At 39.4% G+C, this 16895-nt stretch overlaps 1 protein-coding gene across 1 annotated transcript in view; it reads left to right on the top strand.

Annotated features, from left to right (window-relative positions):
- Positions 1-16895, top strand: part of Ddx58 (DExD/H-box helicase 58) — a 39169-nt gene that overhangs the window by 19814 nt on the left and 2460 nt on the right. Inside the window, exons 9-16 of the mRNA XM_042697609.1 lie at positions 1252-1414; positions 3715-3819; positions 4853-5010; positions 5615-5750; positions 8946-9094; positions 11624-11714; positions 12661-12831; positions 13956-14107. Of these exons, the coding sequence (XP_042553543.1) occupies positions 1252-1414; positions 3715-3819; positions 4853-5010; positions 5615-5750; positions 8946-9094; positions 11624-11714; positions 12661-12831; positions 13956-14107 (1125 nt within the window). The remainder of the gene's footprint in view (positions 1-1251; positions 1415-3714; positions 3820-4852; positions 5011-5614; positions 5751-8945; positions 9095-11623; positions 11715-12660; positions 12832-13955; positions 14108-16895) is intronic.

Below are 16895 nucleotides of genomic sequence, written 5' to 3'. Positions count from 1 at the left end.
GTTGGGAAGCATAGCTTTATTTATGCTATTCTACAATTTGTATAAAATCCTCTAGCTCTTCTGACCACTGGTGGCTCATGCCTGTAATCCTAGCTACTTAACAGACTGAGATCAGTGGATTGTGGTTTGACACCAGCCAGGGTAGGAAAGTCCATGAGACTCTTATTTCTAGTTAACTACCAGAAAACGCTGAAGTGAAGCTGTAGCTCAAAATGGTAGAATGCTAGCATAGAGCAAAAGAACACAGGTTAGAACCCAGACCCTGACTTCAAGCCCAACAAAAAGAAAAAAATCCTCTAACTCTAATATTTATGCATTTAGAATGTTCAGGTTAAAAGAAAATTAGTACTTCAAAATGTCATGTCAAAACCAGCTTTACAATGTCGGTGGGGGGGGGGGGGAGGGGGGTATGATTGGGTGGGAGGGAGGGGGGAGGCTGGGAAGGGAGGTGAAGGGTAAACAAAGGAGGAGGATGCAATGCTTGGTAAGAAATGTATGCATTATCCTGCCCATGTAATTGTAACCCCTCTGTACAGTATGTTCTCAAATAAAATAAAATAAAATTTAAAAAAAAAAAAAAAAAAGAAAATTAGTACTTTGCTCATAGGAAAAAAGTACCCTTCCAAGCTGAGCAACAGTGGCTCACACCTATATCCTCCAACTGTATTGAAGTTCAAAGCTAACTCAGTGTAACTTAGTGTAAGCACTGACTCCAACCAACCAGCAAAATGCCAGACTGGAGACTTAGCTCAAGTGGTAGAACATAAGCAGAAAACAAGCAAGATGAGTAATCCCAGTTCTGGTGTACACGCACCCTTCCAAAGTGATTACATGTCTTGTAGCTTCTTCTAGAACAATGTTGGTGCTAACTAAGTTCCTTATTGGCGAGTTAATCACTCAGTAGTTATTGAGTGGCTGTTGTACTATACCCACACAGATCTTCATTTTAGATAGCTGCTGTTTTCCAAGTGCACTGAGAACAGAAAGTAATTGTCCAGGGGCACACAGCCAGTGAGTGGGACATGGCTGAGATTGGAATGAACATGTGTCTCATTTCAGTCTTTCCTTCAGTAGGATTCTCTTCCTATGGTAGGGCACACAAAGGTCAAAAACAGAGAAGACTTGGCTTGAAGGGTTTCCTGAGTTGTGACTCTTGCCTTTATTGGGTGCAGTTGCCGGATGGGACCCTTCTTGGTGCAATGTCACAGAGAATGTCAGGAAAATACACAGCTGTTGGATTGCTCCTTTCAGGTTGTGGGGCTGACGGCGTCAGTGGGTGTCGGGGATGCCACCACTGTGGAGGAAGCCATGTTGTACATCTGCAGACTGTGTGCCGCTCTGGATGCCTCTGTCATTGCCACCGTCAGAGAGAACGTGGAAGAACTGGAGGAAGTTGTGTACAAACCTCAGAAATGTAAGTGCATCCAGTGACAAGCTCTCTAGGTTTTGTTACTCTCTGCTGCCTCCAGTTCAGTCATGTAAGATAGACTCTGAACTTTGACCCTTCATCTGTTTAGTAGAAAGGTGAAGGAGGAGAATATGGCGGCGTGGGGGGGGGGGGGTGGAAGGGAGCGGGGGGGAAGCAAGCATAATAGAGTGAATATGATCGAAGCATATTGTGTGCCAAACCCCTCATATTGTACAAAAATTTGTGAAATGGGAAAGTTATTTGATCCCAAACAGTTACATTTGTAGTCTGTTTCCCTAATTGAGTTCTTACCTCTGACAATGCATGAACCTTTGTAGTGGCCTGTAAGGAACCAACATTCCTCCCTTAGGCTCCATGAAACCCTCATAAAGAGGCCAGTAGTAATGCCCAACGATTCTAGTGATGAGGAAATCTAAGCATGTGGTAGCCAGAGGCTGGGCCTAGTCCTTCCCTGGGCTCTGAGTAGCCACTGAGTTTGAATACATATATAATCATTGCAGTTGAAGTGATCTGAATTCATCCGATATCCTCATATGATCAGAATGTGATTAAAAATACAAGATTGCAGAGCAAACACTTCTTGACTTTATGTTATTTTATTATTATAATTTTTTTTTGGTCGGTCGTGGGGCTTGAACTCTGGGCTTGGGCACTGTCCCTGTGCAGTTCAGCTCAAGGAGAGCACTCTACCGCTTGAGCCACAGCGCCACTTCCAGTTTTCTAGTGGTTTATTGGAGATTAGAGTCTTGTGGACTTTTCTGCCTGGCCTGGCTTTGAACCGAGATCCTCAGATCTCAGGCTCCTGTGTAGCTAGGATTACAGGCATGAGCCACCGGTGCCCAGCTTGCCTTTATTTTAATACCAGCCCTGCAAGGGGGAGAGGTACAGAAGGTATAGGCACATATAGCTTTGTCTTTGCTCTCTGAGCAGCCCGTGACTGAGTCCAAGGCAGAACAAATACAAGGGCACAGTTAAGTTCCATTTGGGGAGTTAGCTGTCAAGAGTATAAAGAAGTTACCCACCCTTCTTAGTGTTTCATGTGAATTTTTTTTTTTTTTGCAATACTGAGAGTTGAACTTAAGCCAAGTGCTCTACTGCTTGAGCCATGTCCTCATCCCTTTTGCCTTAGTTATTTTTCAGATAGGGTCTAATACTTACTTCCCTGGATGCCCCCTGACCACAGGCCTCTTGCTTAATGTCTCCGAGATTTCAGGTGTACATCACTTCTGTGACTTGTTTGTTGTGATGGGTGACTCACTCACTTTTTGCCAACTCTGGCCTTGAACTGCAAACCTCCCTGTCTCCAACTCTTGAGTAGCTGAGATTACAGGTGTGAGCACCTATATCTAGCTGTGTGTGGATTTCTCTATAATCTGACTGCCTAGCCTTCAGGCTTTATCTTACCCCAAATATCATATACCCAGTCATGTTATTTTCCTTATGTTTGACTTCAAACATGTCATTTGTTTTCTCTCTGAGCTTGTGTCCCTTCTTTTATACCTGCTCCTGCTTCCTCTTTTTTACTTCCCGTGTGTGTGTGTGTGTGTGTGTGTGTGTGTGTGTGTGTGTGTGTGTGTGTATGTGTGTGTTTGTGTAAGTGTGAGTACTAGAGCTTGAACTCAGAGCCTTATGCTTTTATTTGGCTTTTTATCAGGGCTGGCACTCTACCACTTGAGTCACACATCCTGTGTAGCTGGTTAATTGGAAATAGAACCTCTCAGACTTTTCTGTCTGGGCTTGCTTCAAACTAGGATGCTCAGATCTCAGGCTTCTGAGGAGCTAGGACTCTAGGAATTAGCCAGTGACACCTGGCCTCCCGTATTTATTTTACACACTGCCTCTTCTTAAGTGACTTTGATATTCCACTCCCTGTCCTCCAGCCTTACATCACAAAACCCTGCAGCCTGCAATGTGCGTACATGCATGGACACATGATATGTAGAACATGGCATATGACAGACAGTTAATACATGTTTGCTGGAAAAATCGCATAATGAAAGAAGGGGTCTGCTTGACTTGTTAGTACAGGGGAAACATGGAAGCCACTGTGAGAAGCTGCATTAGCCCCAGACAAAGGAAAATATGTGAGAATCAGTTCAGTGAGTAGCATAGAAGTTTTGGGAGAGTTTTTGAGCATTGGTTGTATGACTTAGACCTCCCCCTGGAGGTTTGTGACCTCCAGGTTCCCAGAAAGAGTAACCAAGACACTAAAAGGTTTGGAGATAATTTCTGTCTCTCTCTCTGTCTCCCAGTGTACTCACTCACTTTAATTTTAATTGCTCTAGTTTTCAGGAAAGTAGAATCACGGACTACTGACAAATTTAAATTCATTATATCTCAGCTGATAAAGGAGACAGAGTGTCTGGCAAAGAATGTCTCTGAACAACTTGGTAAGTTTGGTTCCAATTTCATGCGTGATAAGTCTCATGTGTTGTGTTTCCTCTACTTGAGAAGATCCGTGTATTGTTTGCTTGGATCTTTTTGTTTTCTTCTTGACCATGTCAAGACCATGTTGATATGTAGACTTTCTTAATTACAGGTTATTCAGGAGCTCTGTGAGTCCTCTTTTAGTCTTTCTTATCATTTCAGAACAAAACAAAACAAAGACACAAAGAAAAGCCATTGGGAAATGCACACCTGAAAAAATACCATATTTTAAATAGCCCATCTATTTCTCCCCTAAGGTCCCTATTTATTTAGATTAAAGCTATTCTTCATCTGGCTTACACTCAAACTAGGAGTGATCTTTAATTGTTTTTTGGAAATTCATGAAGTCGCTGCATTCTATCCTTCCACTTTTACTTGTTCCTTAATTCATGCAATAGATGTTTGTTACACCGTGCACTGTGCTCCATAATGGAAGTACTAACCTTCTGACACTGGAGGTGTATTTGTGCCATGCAGGAGTGAGGTGACAGTAGGGACGTGTGAAATGTCTGCTTTTTTATTTCTCGCCTCAGGTACTCTGCATTCACCATTTTTGTTCCCACAATCCTCTGCTCATTTCCTAATTGTATAGATTAGTTCATGCCTGCACAAGTTCTGTAAAGACTTGCTGATTCATCCAATTTATTAGTGACTGCCTTGTTTGTCCCTGGGGCTGGGAAAGGAACATATCCTTGGTACTTGTCTGAGTACTCTCCTTTGTCCCTTTATTCCAAAGAAATAGGTGCAGGGAAGCATTTAACCCAGAAATAAAACTCTTGACTGAATTTCACTGTACAGTGCTCATTCCAAGAAGCCTTGAAGAACAGATACTAAAGTAACTCAAAGATGTATACTTTCCTCATCCTTGAGCCTGGACCACCAGAGACTCTTCTATTTTTGAACCAAGACATATAGCTTAGCTTAGGAAATGCCTCTCTGCTGTTGTGTCTGTGAGAAGCATTATGGCACAGTAAAAACCTTTGCTTTCCTCCCCAGGACACTTATTTGAGATCCAAAATAGGGAAATTGGAACACAGAAATACGAACAGTGGATTGTTGGGGTTCATAAAGAGTGCATGGTATTCCAGATGGCAGACAAAGAGGAAGAGAGCAGGATTTGCAAAGCACTCTTCCTGTATACTTCACATCTGCGGGTATGTCCCTTCTTTGACCTCTCCTGGGAACTCTACTATGGCAGTGGAGAGAATGTCAGCTTCTCCTCTTCCCCAAGAGCTTGCTCACCTTCCCAGAAAGTTCATATGAAGAAAACTCAGGAAGTTATCCTACTCAGTATTATCTTTATTTGTTTTCCGAAGCTTAACAGGCTACAGCTGATATAAAGGCTCAGGTTCTCAGCCATGCCTCCATCATTCCCATATTTGACAAGATTGGAAAGATGGTGATGTTGAACACCCAAATTATACACAAGTTAATGTGGAATTTAGTTTGCTTTCATTATTTTTAAAAAATGTAATATGCATGTTCTATGTAGTTTTTGCTTTCTTTTCCAAGAGAGACTTCTAGAATCCAAAGTGACTTTACTTATTGTATATGGCAGTTAACATTTTAAAAAATAGTCTTTGATTCAGATATTTTCATAGAACTATTAGGAGACATTCTTGTTAAAGTCAGTTGGAAGTGACGAGAAATATTGTCTTTACACTGACTCTTTATTAAAAGTACAGATAATAGAATTTAAATATAGCTAGTATATGACACCTTGGAAACATATTGAAACTCGATTTTCATTTTAAACAGAGATATAATGATGCTCTCATTATCAGTGAGCATGCACAAATGAAAGATGCTTTGAATTATCTGAAAGACTTCTTCAACAATGTCCGGTCAGCAGGATTTGATGAGATTGAGCAAGATCTTACTCGAAGGTTTGAAGGTGAGGAATGTGTTTAGAGGAGAAAGCCATTGGCGCCTGGTGGCTTAGAAGACAACACACATAATACATATATGGCGTCATATTTAGCATGTATATGTTCGGAGATGCTCCAGCTGTTGTCCTGGTCTTAAGAAGATGTAGGGATTGGGTTAAAGCTCACTGGTAGAATGTATGAAACTCCAATACCGGAAAAAAGGTAAGTAACCAAGGTAAAATTATTTGGCTTCAGTAAAATCTAGTCCCTAAGGAAATAGTCTATTGCTTGTACCATTTTCTGTTTGGAAAAAGGAAAAATAGTAGGATTCCCAAAGGGTACTTCTTATACAGTTAAAAAAATTCCAGACCATAGATACAGCTGCAAATTAACTTGATTATTTTTATTTTAAATTACAATAGAATTATGTATTGAGTATACTTTTTTTTGGTCATTCTGAGTATGAATGTCAGATATCAGTGTTATTTATACTGGATTCTTTTTGGAAATTAAGGAAATACTACAAGTTTTACAATAAAAAAGAGGATGTAGCATTATTATTTAACTTTTAGTAATTTTTTCAAGTTTAAAAAATTACTAATTTATATATACTTCTATATAAAGAGAAAACCAGAGTGACCCGTAATGCCATGCTCAATACTGCTAAAAACATGGAAAGATTTTAAATCAAAAGTAAATTTGTCTTATTCTTTTTTTAAATAAGTTTTTATTGTGAAAATACTGTACAGAGGGGTTACAGTTACATGAGCAAGGTAATGAGTACATTTCCTATCAAGCATTGTTGCCTCCTCCTTTGTTTTTCCCCTACCATCCCTTCCCTCCCATTCCACAACTACATTCCCCCCTCCTCCCCGCTCTTATTCTTTCTTCAAATATTTTTTCTCCAGATACGATCATTATTCATTTTTTGGCCTAAACTGAAGTACTTACTGTATTTATGTAAAACCAATGCTGTGCTGGTAATGTTAACCACACACACACATGAGTTTAAATTTTACTGATGTTGTACATTTTACTGATATGGTGATGTGTAGCACACAGCCTAGAAATAATAAGTACTCATTTGTGTAAATTCCACATAACTAATGATTCATATAAAATGCCTTTGTTGATTTTGTGGAACTCTTATACTTGTAGCCCAATCAATGGTTGCAACTCACAAATACAGTTCTGCAATGCACATTGGTGTATATTTTTATTAATGTTAAGAGTAAAATGAAATGATACTACATATATTGGAGCTTTGTTCATCTGTCATTGTAATCAGTTTCTCCCCACCCCCCCCAACCTTTTTTTTTTGCCGAATTGCATAATAGTTTTCCAAATACTTGGAAAATGCCTCCTTAGTTTTTTTGTGTTCTTCATAGTATATTAGCTAAATTTAATCTGCTCTATTTCCTCATCACCTTCATGAATTTAGACTGTCATGTATAGATGAAGTACTGATTTTTTTAGTGTTATTTGGGCTTCCATAAACAATTCCATTGTAGTTAGTTTCAAGCAGTCAACATCATGTCATTGAACAAATGCCGAAAATGATGAAAATTAGCACAGCATTCTATAGTATTTCTATCATACAGATACACTGCATGTTAATAATACAAGAGCTGAGATAATAATAAAATGCAATAAACTGATTTGAAAAAAAAGAGCATGAGCTGTTATTGTATTTGTTTTTAATATGCCACTAAGTTGTTAAATGACTAAATTTTCAAATGAAATTGAATTGAAGATGAGCTCTCATAACTTTGGAAAATTCAATAATAGACTATTACAATCTGGCATGATCTGGCTCTAGCATATCACTATATATACATGCATACATACATATATACATATATAAATATATGCACACACACTTAAAGATATTATGAAAGAATATAACTGTCCTGTTACTTTGGTTTTTAACTTAAGATATGTATATGGCTAAGCATCAGTGGCTGTAATCTTAGCTACTCAGAATGAGATCTGAGGATCACAAATTCAAAGCCAGTGTGGGCAGGAAACCTGTGAGACTCTTTAACTACCAGCTGTAAGTGGAACTGTGATTCAAGTGGTAGAATGCTAGCCTTGAGCATTAAAATTCAGAGATAGTGCCCAGGCCCCGAGTTCAAGAACCAAGGCTAACACATACACATAAGAAAAGATGTTTCTGATCTTTCCATATTAGCATAGCTGTAGCGCTCTTATTATCAACCAACTGTATGAACATCAAGTATGTGGTCCGTGATCTACTCCTGCTTATTGGATGTTTGTTTTCTATTCTTAGTAATAGCACTGACTATCCTTGAAATTTCCAACATGGTTTTCTAAATATAACTATGTCTCAAAATTCCTAGATGTAAAATTACTGGGTCAAAGATGTGTGGGCTTTTTGCTTTGACAAACACTGCCAAATTGCCTTCCTAAAGTTTGTACTAAATTTAAATTGGCAGCTATTACTCAGAAAATTCTGGTCAAAGATTGAGAAGTTCATCAGAAAGAATGACATCGCCCCATTTGTTAGAAAATGGAAAGACTTGGAAAAATTATATTAAGTGAAGTAAGTCAGGCCCAAAGAAACATAGGTCCTATGGTTTCCCTTATTTGCAATAACTAGTATATGTCTGGGACAAGCAGAAAATGTCAGATAAGATGAAGTTAAGCGAAATGAACCCCGAGATAGGGACACAAGTGGTTTTTTCTTTCTTGCTATTGCTTCTAATGTATTTATAAGGTACCATGTGATTTTTTTTGTTGCTTTGTATGTCCCTCCCCCACAGTATAACCCGTTTTCACTGTATTTGATGGTATAATTTGGGGAGGGGAAGGGAATAAACAAATTGTTTAAATAGGGATACAGGTTGACCCATTGCAACAATGAGATCTACAAGATGCTATGTTGAAAAGGAACTTTACAATACAGGCTGGGGCGGGGCGGGGGGGGGGGGAAGGGGTTGGAGTAAGGGTAGGGGGTAGTGTAGTTGATGAGGTGGGAAGGAAGGGATGGTAGGGGAAAAACAAAGGAGGAGGCAACAATGCTTGATAAGAAATGTACTCATTACCTTGCTCATGTGATTGTAACCCCTCTGTACAGTATTTTCACAATAAAAAACTTACTTTAAAAAAAAGATTGAGAGGTTAACTGTTTGAACAGAGTTTCAACATGCCTTAAAAGTTGAGGATTTAGAAGCCCTTTATAAAGTTTTCTTCATTTGCAGAAAAGGTGCCAGAACTAGAATGTATTTCTTTGGATCCTAGCAATGAGAACCCTAAACTCAAAGACCTCTACTTGATCCTACAAGAAGAATACCACGTAAATCCAGAGACAAAAACCATTCTCTTTGTGAAAACAAGAGCCCTTGTGGATGTAAGCCTTCCTTTCTCTTGTGGGTAACAGACTGGACCAGTAACATTTATTGAAAAGATTGTTCTTTCTGTACTGCTCTGCAATAGTGTGGATCTGTTTTGATTATCTGTTCATTTATCTTCATACTTCACCAATACTTTACTGTCTTAGCACCTCAAGCATGTCTTAATACCTAAGCACTTCATCCTTTTTTGTAGTTTTAGTCATATTTCTGAATTTCAGCTATTCTAAGGTTGTGCAATGGGATCACTTTAACATTTTGATTTGCATTCTATTAATGACTAATGTGGCTTGTTATTAAAAAATATTATTATAAGGGTGATGTACAGAGGAGTTACAGTTCTATAACTCAGGTAAAAGGTACATTTCCTCAAGGTGCTGGTGGCTCACACCTGTAATCCTAGCTACTCAGGAGGCTGAGATCTGAGGATCACAGTTCAAAGCCAGCCCGGGCAGGAAAGTCCTTGAGACTCTTATTTCCAATTAACCACCAGAAAACTGGAGGTGGCACTATGACTCAAGTGGTAGAGTACTCTTGAGCTGAACAGCTCAGGGACAGCACCCAGGCCAAGTTCAATAACCACCACCACCAACAACAACAAAATGTACATTTCCTTTTGGGCAATATCACCCTTTCTTTTGTTCCCTGGTTGACAATTTTATATGCTTACTAGTTATGTCTGTGTCATTTTTGGTGAAGTGTCTAGTCAGATTGCTTTAGAGCATTTTAAAATTAGGCTGGGTATGATGGAGTCCATCTGTAATCCCAACTGCTTGGGAGGCAGAGGCAGGAAGATCACAAGTTTGAAATTAACAGTGGAGTAGTTAGAGACCCTACCTGTCTTAAAAACAAAATCCAGACGGGATTAGAGGCATGGTTGAGCACTGCAAAAACAAAACAAAACAACAGACAACCAAAACCAAATAAAATTAGGTCATCAGGCTGGAGATACAGGATAGATGGTTGAGCCTAGAAGGGCTTGATTTGTCTCCTCAGCACCAGAAAGACCTTGGGATGATCTTATTTGGATTTTGGAATGCTCTTTTTCTGTTTTGACACAAAAAAAAAAGTCCTCTGTGAGACTTGTAATTCGTAAATACTTCCTTGTGGCTCCAGCTTGCTTTCCCACTAGCATCTCTTGAATATTCAGATTTAAGTCTATTTACCAGATTATACACTTGAACCATGGTGCCCAGATGTATTGTCATTTTCAGCATGGAAATTCAGCATTTTTTTTTTTTTTTTTGGTGATGCTATTAGGAGTAGCTCTTGGGCTGGGAAGGTGGCTCAGTGGTAGAGCACTTGCCTTGCATGTATGAAGCCCTGGGTTCGATTCCTCAGCACCACATAACCAGAAAAAAAAAGCCAGAAGTGGTGCTGTGGTTCAAGTGGTAGAGCACTAGCCTTGAGCTGAAGAGCTGAGGGACAGCGCCCAGGCCCAGAGTTCAGGCCCACAACTGGACCTCCCCCCGCCCCCCAAAAAAAGAGTAGCTCTTTAAAGTATTTTCAAATTTTAATTGTTTCTCATTCGTGTGTATGATTTATGTGTATTGCTCATTCTTAAGTATGACTTATGTATATTGATCTTGCATCCTGTGGTCTTCCAAACCCATTTGCTAATTTTACTCATTGTTGTGCACTTTGGTTTTTCACGTAAATTACATTTTAAAGATTCAACTATAATAGGTCACTCAGATATATACTATTAAATTATTACATACAGTTTAAAATGGTTTGTCGGTGTGAAATCCACCACTGTATATATACATATATTCACACACACACACACACACACACACACACACATATACATATATATATATGTTTTCTTTTCTATGGTAATGCTGGAATTTGAACACAGGGCCTTGCATTTGCTAGCCAGCTGCTCTACTGCTGAGCCATACGTCCAGATCTTTTTTAGTGCTGGTTAGTTTTTAATAGGGTCTTGCTTCCTACTTAAGCATATGCCTGGACCCAGGATCCACCTATTTTAGCTTCCTTTCATGGCTAGGGTGGTAGGCACCCAGATTCTTGTGAAGTTTCTTGCTTGAGAATAGAAATGGAATCCTCCCAATTTTAGCCTCCCATGAATTTAGGAAATGTGCACCACTGAGCCCAGCTATGGGTTGAGAAGGGGTCTTGAACTGTGATCCTCCCAATCTGAGCTTTTTTTTTTTTTTCTTCAGTCAGTCATGGGGCCTGAACTTAGGGCCTGGGCGCTGTCCCTCACCTCTTCAGCTCAAGGATAGTGCTTTACTACTTGAGCCACAGCACCACTTCTGGCTTTTTCTGTTTATATGGTGCTGAAGAATTGAACCCAGGGCCTCATGCATGCAAGGCAAGTACTCTACCACTGATTCACCATCCCAGACCACCAATCTGAGCTTTTTGAGTAGCTGGGATTGTAGGCATGAATCACCAGTGCCCAGCAAGTTTTGCCTTTTGTTTTTGATATATGTCAATATTGAGTTGATACAATATTGAATTGATACAAGTAGTGTCCAACAGATAATTCTTTTCAATTTTAGGCTTTAAAGAACTGGATTGAAGAAAATTCTGCTCTGAACTTTCTAAAACCTGGCATATTGACAGGACGTGGTAGAACTGGCGAAGTAACAGGTATTTATATGCCGAAAACTCGGTTGAGAGTTCTGGCTCTATATTCCATCTATATCTGTACTAAATTAGTATGCTATTCTTTTTAATATTTATATTAGGAAGAATCAGGAGATGATCCATATACATGGTTATATATATATATATATTTATATGTATATGTGTATTTATATATGTATGCTTGCACAGTTGGGCTGATAAGACCCAAGAATTGTAGGGCAGGTAGTTGGAATTCCACGACCACGAGTTATTTGAAGTCTCTGAGCTCAGGAAAGGCCCAAGATCTCCTTTATAAAAGTTACCTGCATACACCAGGCCCGCCTCGAACAAATTCCCTTTTGATTTAACCTAAAGTCAACTCACTAGAGAGTTTAATAGATTATTATACACAAGAATTTCACTCTTAAAGGCATGGCAATAGATTACAGAAGATGTCAGTGCTTTTTATTTGGGTTATAGAACTTGAGTTCATGAAACCTGAAAGTCCCTGTGCATGTAGGGGGCACCATAGAATTTATCCCAAAATGAATATTTGCTCTAAAAAAGGCTTTATAAACTTCCCATGAGTGAGTAGATATGAAAATGTTTTGTCAGCTGTAGACTTCTATATGTATATTTTAAAAGTATTACTAGTAGCTGTTTGTTTTTGTGAAAAAGTCAATATTTTAATATTTGTTTTGGAATCACATGGCTTAAAGTCACACAACTTGTAAGTGCCAGCAGTGGGACTTGACTTTAGGTAGTATTGTGACAGATTTCTAGCTGTTTAAGGCCATCCTAAATGTCCTGTCTCTAAAAACAGGCACAGGGCTGGGCCCAGCTGCCTAAGATGGGGAGATCATGAATAGGATGCACTTAGCACAGCACCCAGCATGTGATAAGCATTCTAGTTTCCCAGGGGAAAATACTGTGGTTGGTGAGTTGTTGTATGTTTTCCTGCTCTGACTAGGAATGACCCTCCCTGCACAGAAGTGTGTATTGGATGCATTCAGAACCAACAGCAATAACAATATTCTGATTGTGACCTCGGTTGCTGATGAAGGCATTGACATCGCCCAGTGCAATCTGATCATCTTGTATGAGTATGTGGGCAACGTCATCAAAATGATCCAAACCAGAGGTGAGATGCCATTAGGAGGCCATTCCCAACACGCCTCCCATCTTGCCTGATTTGTGTGTTTGTCATTTAGACCTTTTTCCTTCATGGAGTCACGGTAGAGTAAGCGATCAATAGCACAGTGGACTCTGGCACCATAGGTGACTTACTCGGTTAGGATTGGGTGGTCATAGCCTTGCTCATCAAACTTGTACAGCGCTGTGATTCTAGCTAACAATGGCACCACTTACCTTGCCCAGCAATGACTGACGTATTTATGAAAGGAGATTTTTGATTGGATTGAGGCTTTGCTAATCCACATGTAGGTCTCTCCTGGCTGCAGGGTCAGAGGAGACTCACTGTATTCCAGAAGAAATGCTCCAGCATTCTTCTGTGCCACTAGACTCGAGTCTCTGTACTGGTCTCTCCTTTGTCCCACTTCGCTCCACTTTCTAGAAGAGCTGCCATACTACCTTTCTGGGGTGGGGGAGGGAAATCCCTGAGCCTGCTACTTCCTTGGATAGAAATAACAGTTATTTTCAATTTCCCTAAATGCTGAAGGGTCTTCAAAGTTTTCAGCACCCACTTATCTTCCTAACTTGCTTCCTATGTGTACCCGATTCATTATCCAGTCCAGCCACTAGACTTGGCTTATTGCTTGTTGAAAGAGTTGCTCATGAACTGGCATTCTTTATTCTGTCTCCTGCCTCCATCTCACCATGCCCACATTCTTTTAGATGTACCTTTCTAATAGCATTTATAATAACCTACCTATGTTCTGGTGATTGTGAACTGATCTCCTCATTGCATAAAAGGCTCTTCAGGGAAGATCTATTTATTATTCATCTTAGGATCCTCTGTCACATTGAGGGTTCATGTTGGGTTATCCTTAAAGCAAGATTTCTGACAATATGGCTGCCCTTATGCTTCATCATTAGAGTCTTCAAAGGAGCTAGCCTAGGTAGATGCCTAGTGTATGTGCATATTTAACACAAAGGTGGATATCTGCATTTTTAAAAGTTCAGCTTTCCTGGAAAGCAGGATTCATTGAACCAAAGTTTAATTCTAGGAATAGTTTTCTCTCTTAATTTATATATTCTCATATTGTATCCAAATTTTCAAAGACACTAAGTAAAAATATTTTCTAGGCAGAGGAAGAGCAAGAGGTAGCAAGTGCTTCCTTTTGACAAGCAATGCTGATGTAATTGAAAAAGAACAGATGAACATGTATAAGGAAAAAATGATGAATGAATCCATTTCTAGACTTCAGGCATGGGATGTAGCACAGTTTGAGAAAACGGTAAGCCTCTTCATCTGTTACTCTAACAGGATCTGACCGTATTAGCATAGCCATAGCTCTTATTATCATCTAACTGTATTAACATCAACTGTGTGGTCCATGATCCACTAAACTGTTGTTTCCTGCTTATTGGACATTGAAATTGTTTTCTATTCTCAATAACAGCACTGACAATCCTTGGAATTTTTAACCCAGTTTTCTAAACCTAACTCTATCTCAAAATTCCTAGATGTAGAATTATTGAGTCAAAGCTGTGTGTGAGCTTTTTGTTTTGATAAACACTGCCAATCATCTTTCTAGTTTGTACCAGTTTAATAAGCAGTTATTTCAGAAAATTATGACATCTTTTATCATTTTCTCAGGATTTTTTTTAAAATGCTAGCTAGTACTGGGGCGTGCTGTCCCTTAGTTTTTGTTTGCTCAAGGCTGGCTCTCTACACTTGAGCCACAGCTCTATTTGTAGCATTTTTCTGAGTAGTTGGAGATAAGAGTCTCTTGGATTTGAACCATGGCTGGCTTTGAACCATGATCCTCAGATGTCAGCCTTCTAACAAGCTAGGATTACAGGTGTCACTCACCAGCACCTGGCTAGTCAAGATTTTTTTTTATTAAAACATTGTCTATGTTTAAAGTTCTATCCTATAATAGCCATTAATTGTATTGTTTTTAAGTAATGAAATAGATTTCATTAGTGCTCACACCTGAAGTTCTGTTTTTAGATGCAAAAGGCATGCTAAGTTTGCTCATAAATTGACAGACAGTTCTTGAGAATTACACTGTGACACTGCAGGACACAGCTTTTCTCCTCACCTGTTCCTCACACTCCCCTCTGTATCACCTGAAGAGCCCTCATAGAACAACTGCCAGATCACGGGACAGGTGCTGCGATGTGCTTGCATGGTAGTGACAGTCAGGCATACCTGGGAGAGATGAATCTCTCAGGCCAGCCTCATGGGGATGACCTTCATTGTATTGTAACTTCTTTGTTACAGAATCATCAAAAGAGATGAAGAAAGTAAAAAAACATAGCCACAGTGCATGTATGCTTACCATGTCTCCAGAACCTTTACAGAGATTGTAATCTCAGAATCTTTGGACAAGATCAAATATCCTAGGATATTTATTACTAGGATCAGAGGTTCAAATCTCTGTTCTACTTATAATGTTACTTTTATATCATGATTGACAATGTCTTATAAATCATCAATCTCCTCATTTGTAAAGTTGGGAAAACATAGTTTTTTTTAAATTCACTTGACAATTATCAGAATAAAATGAGTATCTATTGCTTAGCATAGTATGTGCCAAAAAATGAGAGTTGTTGTTGGACAGAAGCACAAAGCACAGCTTGACCTCCTGAAGACAGACTTCACAATTCAGTATGCCACTCTGTAGTGTTCATAATTTAAAATCACATTCTCTATGCTAGAAAAAGTAGTGAGAAGCAATGTTCTAAAACCAGTTTACCCAAAATTACAATATTTTGGTCAATGTTTACTCTTTTTTGTTTTTATTCTGGTACTGGGGATTGAAACCAGGGCACCATACATGGTAGGCTTGTGTTTTACTATGTGAGCCACATTACCAGCACAATTTCAAAGGACCTTTCTCTAAGTCTGGAGAGTAAGAGATCTAAAACTACTTTTTTTGGTGGGAAAACTATAGGGAAAGCTTTAGTTACTCTCTTTAATTTTACTGGTAGGGTTCTCTTTCCACTGAGCTGTGTCCAGTTTGTAAGTTGAAGGGAGGCTTGAGATTGAGTTTATAACTGTGGCACAGTTTTTCTCTCTTCTCTTGAGTGACAGGCTACTCTCATGTAACAGAATCAACACAGTAACTGTAGAGGAAGGTAGAGGTAGACCAGATGCATACATCATTTTGTAGTAGTGTGCCAGGAAAAGAATTGGGGTAGTAATAGGGCACCAGTAGCTCATGCCTATAATCCTAGCTACTCAGGAGGCTGAGATCTGAGGATTGTGCTTTGAAGCCAGCCCAGGCAGGAAACAGTGACTTTTATCTCCAATTTATAACAAAAACGCCAGAAGTAGAGTTGTACCTCAAGTGGTAGAGTGCTGGAGATGAAGGAAAAAGCTAAGAGATAATACACAGGGAGGCCCTGAGTTCAAGCCCTAGTCTTGGCACATGCACACAAAAACAAGTGGTGAGGTGAGGAGAAAACAGCTTACATATGTGTTCAATTAGGCTACTTAATAGCATCCACAGACAGAAATAGTAAAGAATGAGTGGGAGCCCAAAGCAAGCATAGTCAGGAGCCATTGGTAACAGGTCATACCATGGCAAGTGGGAGCAAGATTTTAGGCTTATCCTTGTCCTGCTATCAATAGCCAGCCCAGCTGCTGTCCAAAGAGGTAGACTTTGATTGCAAAGGTTTAACAGAACAAGGTGGAAAAACTCTTATATTCATAAAACAAGAAATCCCCTTTAATGAAGACTGGGGTCGGATTTGAGTATGTTATGTATACATTAAGAGCTGAGCTGAAGGCTCAGGCGCTCAGTCATTTGTCACTATAGCAAATGCAAGGCCCTGAGTTCAAGCCCAGATACCACCACTAACTAAAATATATATGTGTTAAACTCATGGAATTCAACATTTTCTGGGATTGAAGGGGAGAAAACACAGATTTAGACAATTGGGGCTCTCTTCCTTTTGTTTCACTCAATAGGTTGACACCTATGGTAGGTGTCATTATGTTTGAAACAGTGAATATTATGTATCTATCTGTAAAGGATCTCTGAAGGTTTTTGAGAAGGCAGTCCTAGGGCTTGA

The sequence above is a fragment of the Dipodomys spectabilis genome, unplaced genomic scaffold, assembly GCF_019054845.1.
Source record: "Dipodomys spectabilis isolate Male_0828 unplaced genomic scaffold, ASM1905484v1 ptg000006l, whole genome shotgun sequence".
Classification (NCBI taxonomy): Eukaryota; Metazoa; Chordata; class Mammalia; order Rodentia; family Heteromyidae; genus Dipodomys; species Dipodomys spectabilis.
The sequence above is the reverse complement of the archived record's forward strand: the minus strand, read 5'-3'. Positions and strand labels throughout refer to the sequence as shown.